Here is a 4946-nt window from a genome sequence, read left to right as displayed (position 1 = left end):
AAATATTAATCTAAGATTGGAATTTTTATATAAATTGCTCTACATTATTCGTTTCTTTCCTGAGTTTCTAGCCGATGAACTTATTGGGTTTATTCTGCAATGTTTTTGAATCTACATAGTAGTTTATGTACCACACCTCATTGCAAGTGCAACCTGGGTATTTAGAGAACTAGGCTCCTTTCCATCGAAGGTAAGACACACATAATCTTGCTATCAAAACACATGCCAAGTTTTGTTTCAAATGGAGTTTCAATATGGTTTCATGTATCTATTTTGATAAAGCTCCAAAACAATTATGAGTTGATTAAAACTTGATTTCCAACCTTGTCTGTCATTTTAGGCTGGCATATATTCTCAATTTCAAATGGCAATAATAATTAAGTTATTTTTTTTAACTATTATGCCACCTAAATCTAATGAATGTAACATGACATTAACTTAACTCAATTGAAATCGGTGTTCATGTGCTGTTTTAACTTGTCTTGAATCATGTCATTGCAATTTTTTTTAGGAAATATTGAGAATGTGCCTCTTGTCCTGATTGTGGTGCTTTATGTAGTGACTCATATAATCCCGTCAGAGACTCACTTGTGGAAACTTTGCCATTTTAGCGGCAGCTGATTGTTGGATTGAAAAGGTTAGGATTTTCTCACCTCTTTGATTAATGAGACTTAATTTTAATATTCATATGAACTAGATATATATTTCTTTTAAGAGTTGACTTGTCATTCCAATTGTATTTCATATGTCTGAAATCAAAAAAATCATTTGTCTAAAAAATTAAAGACATAATAGATAATCAAACAAAATTATAATGCCATAAATAAAATATTGTTCACACCAATCAATAACAGAGTGAAAATATAATTGCAAAAAATAATCATTTAAGAATCTTTAAAGACTACAAATAATTTCAATTATTCTACTCAGCATCGGTTCCTTTCATAAAATCTTGTTGGTGTGTGAAAGAATTTTGTAACATTAAATCTCTTTTGTTGTTAAAAGGATGTAGTGTCAGTTGTAGTGCAATCTTTAGTCTCGACCCTTCATCCACCTGTTAGCATAATGTTGCAAAAGTCGTTAAAATATTCACATAGTAATGTAAAGAAATTAAAAAAAAAACAGTGTTATATAAATTTTTCGTACTTCAATCTTATAACCATTCTCTCCTTGTTGCATCATCCAATGAATCTGTTAGGAAGCAAAAAGCTAAACCCTAACAAGACTAAACAAACTAAGAAAAGACAACAAAATTGTTTAAGAAAATAAGAAACTTTTCATTCATTTGACGATTCTCAAATAACCCATTACATCTCAATATATAGAACTCTAGACATATCATAACCCTACAAGTGTCATAATCTTAAATACTAAGAAACTTCTAGAGAATAATACTAACTAATAGCACTTCAATACTAATTAAATATATAACTAATGATTATTGATTACTCTCTAACATTGCTGTGGGGTTCACTTGAACCTTGTCCTCAAGGTTCGAAAATAAATAAGAGAGTGGAGATATTCTTCCCGGATCACATTGCATAACTTCAGCGACAAGGGAAGAAAGAACAAATGTAAGCATGAGAGCTGAGGATGTAGAGGCAGCAAGCCTAACAACAATAGCAGCTGCAGCAGCCTTGGCATCTTCCTCGGTAGTTTGGAGAGGAGCAAATGACATACTAGATTGGGTCAAAGAAGACTGAAGAGGGATGTTGGTCGGTTGAGCGGGTGGACTATTCTGTTCCAGCACCCATGGGGTTTCTGGTGCTTGGACAAACCTCTCCCGGATACTGGCTACCCGCTCAATCAGTTCTTGTCCAGCTAGCAATTGAGAATGCATAACTTCAATCACAACTTCTTGACTGGATTCCTGTTCCTACAGTGCTCCTTTTAGCTGGGAAAGCAAAGTGGCCCTAGCAGCCTTCGCATTTTCTAGTTGCACTATATTTTGTTTAAGCTCCTTTTCCTGCTGTTGCAAGTCATGAACCAAAATGGGTCCAGGCTGATTTCCTTGAGACAATGTATTTTCAACATCTTCTATAAGCTTACCCACTTGACATACAACATCATTACACTTGTTCAGGACAACTTCTTCATTAGGATGTTCAGAATGCATCGCTGTTATTATTTTTTTTGGCAAAGATCCGATAGCTAGTTTTAATCTCAATGATTGGGCGTCCCTCTTAGCTATCTTGATAGGATTTGAATATGAATTCTTTCTATTGCTTATAGATGATGGAAGGGGGATCTTGCTCATTATTTCACCCTTGAGACCCTGAGACCGTGAACCAAAAATCTTTCCCTCCTCCCAAATGTCAATAAGCCTGATTACTGAATTCTTTCCTGACTCATCACTTGCATAAGCACGCTTGAGAGCTGATGGAAGAACGTTCCAGAATTCATTAACGAACTCGTTGCCTTTGCGCTTACTAGTTTGTATGATGTCATTAGCCAAGTTCAGAAAAGGGACACGCTGATCTTTCTGGGAAGAACTGAACAATTTATTCCATGTTTCGAAAATATATTTTGCTCTATTCCGGTGAGAAACACACAATCGGGATACATATTCAATGCTTTGTTGCGAATTGTTGAGTTTCCGCAACTTCTCTGTCAAAACTTTCCCATCAAACTGACCCAAATTCTCCTTCCTCATCATAATCTCTAAAATCCCATTCACCTTAGCCAAAACCTCAATCAAATACCTATGTGGCATTGTATCAAACATCTTAAATGCATCATCTATCTTCCCATAATTCACATACCATTTAACAACAGAAGCCATAGTAAACAAATTGGAATCAAACCCATCCACTATCAACATCCCATGAGTCTCTCTACCCTTTTTATAATCCAAATTCTCTCCCCACAATTTCAACAAGTAAGTAAGATCATAAATAACAGGCTTAATGTCAACAATATCAGCTTCGACATCCTCTTTCTCTCGCTCCCTTGTTCTTGTTTCTTCCATAGCTTTCTTCTCAATATCATCATCTTCATTATCCGAATCAGAATCCAACTCCGAACAAGATTCCAAACCTGAAGCTTTCTCTTCGTTGTCGGCTTCGTCGTTGCTTCCTTGTAGGAATTCGTCGGCTAACTGACCAGCACCGATAGCTTCCACCGTCTCAGCCTGCTCAACGGAACCTGTCCCAAGACTTCTCGGAGATGGCGAAATAGGACCAGCCCTAGTCTTCACCGTTGATTTCTCATTGGAGGAAGGCTTGATTTTGACAGCTACGGAAGAAAAGTTGGACTTAGGAACAATCTCTTTTTGAAAAGTTGGACCAGAATGAGACACTTTTTGAAACTTTTGTTTTTGCTTATTTTTTGAATCATAAGGTTTTTGAGAATTTTTCTTAGATATTTTCTTAAAATAAGGAAGAGAGACTTCCAGTTGCTTCTTACAATCTCTTTTACTACTAGGGTGGCTTTGATATTTATGACCAAATGTGTAGGTGTTTGAAGGTTTTAGTTGTTGGTGACAATCAGTGTAGTAGTATGAATGATGGGCCATTGAATAAGGGGTGTATGAATAAAGAATATGTGGTGAATATCCATGATTTGGATATAAATTTGGTGATGATGATGGAACATATGGATTTGTGTAATAGGGTGAGAAAAGTTCCCATGGAAAGGATGGAAGTGAAGGTGTGGTAGGAGTTGTGAAAGAGGGGTTTGTGGGATAGGTGGGAGGAATGCTCCATTGATGAGATGAAGGTGTAAGATGAAGGTAATCAATAGAAGGAATTGAGTACACGATGAAAGCACCATTTGTTAGGAAGCAAAAAGCTAAACCCTAACAAGACTAAACAAACTAAGAAAAGACAATAAAACTATTTAAGAAAATAAGAAACTTTTCATTCATTTGATGATTCTTAAATAACCCATTACATCTCAATATATAGAACTCTAGACATATCATAACCCTACAAGTGTCATAATCTTAAATACTAAGAAACTTCTAGAGAATAATACTAACTAATAGTACTTCAATACTAATTAAATATATAACTAATGATTATTGATTACTCTCTAACAGAATCACCCAAATCGCACAATCATTCCTAAAACAAAATTTATCCGATAAGAGATACAATAAAGTAAAAAAAATATTCATAAAAAAACATTAATTATAATGCAGAGTTGTAACTTACGATCCTTCCCGTTGACTTCCCAAACCTTTTGGAGTGACTAATTTAAACTCTGTTATTTTATTGCCATAGTTTGGTTTGGTATCATAGAATGTTGGATCCATCAACAGTTCTTCCATAAAAATAGACTGAACCATACATAAATTTGTTAGTGGTTTTCTATCATAGTTGAATATGTTACATTATAACTATAGTGTGAAGAGTTTTGTTACCAATTTTTTGATGCTAAGCATCCTGCTATTAACAGTGGAAGAGCTTTGATAAGAGTCCAGATAAATCAACTCTCGTGTCTCAAAATTAATTACCAACAAGAACCAATGAAGAGTATCCATATCATGGATCGGTATAAATATCTGATTATTTTCAAACATTAGTATCATAATCATGTAAACAAAAAATAAAAAAATTATTATTGGGCTTCAAATCTTGATAAATCATTTTATTGGGCTTCAAATCTAATAGCAAACTCCTTGTTGCATGATACCATGAATCAGCATCAATCATAATCTCATTCCTACAAAAAAATGTACAGGAATAAATATACAACTTAAACATTATGAAAAATATTTTTAAAATTAGAACAATGAAAAAAATGACTAAGTTACATTCTTCTTCATTTAACTCCATTTTTTTTCTTTGGTCGAAACATTAAAGCCAACCACTGTATGAAAATATTAAATTAAAAAAAAACATGAATACAAAATAATCATAAATTTATGAATATACAAATTAAATACACACCAATGACAACAGATTAATACCTTTGGAATAGAAGACCCAACTAAATTGAATTGT

At 33.9% G+C, this 4946-nt stretch overlaps 1 protein-coding gene across 1 annotated transcript; it reads right to left on the bottom strand.

Annotated features, from left to right (window-relative positions):
- Nucleotides 1–931: 931 nt before the first annotated feature.
- LOC131595885 (uncharacterized) lies at nt 932–3852 on the bottom strand. The gene has a single exon (XM_058868401.1). It carries the CDS (start codon nt 3512–3514, stop codon nt 1877–1879), a length of 1638 nt encoding a protein of 545 aa, XP_058724384.1. The 5' UTR covers nt 3515–3852; the 3' UTR covers nt 932–1876.
- Between the last annotated feature and the right edge of the window lie 1094 nt (nt 3853–4946).

The sequence above is a fragment of the Vicia villosa genome, linkage group LG4 (assembly GCF_029867415.1).
Source record: "Vicia villosa cultivar HV-30 ecotype Madison, WI linkage group LG4, Vvil1.0, whole genome shotgun sequence".
Lineage (NCBI taxonomy): Eukaryota > Viridiplantae > Streptophyta > Magnoliopsida > Fabales > Fabaceae > Vicia > Vicia villosa.
The sequence above is the reverse complement of the archived record's forward strand: the minus strand, read 5'-3'. Positions and strand labels throughout refer to the sequence as shown.

Bases quoted from the DNA above. Each gene is read 5' to 3' on its own strand.
- LOC131595885 (XM_058868401.1), bottom strand. From the start codon at position 3,514: ATGGCCCATCATTCATACTACTACACTGATTGTCACCAACAACTAAAA.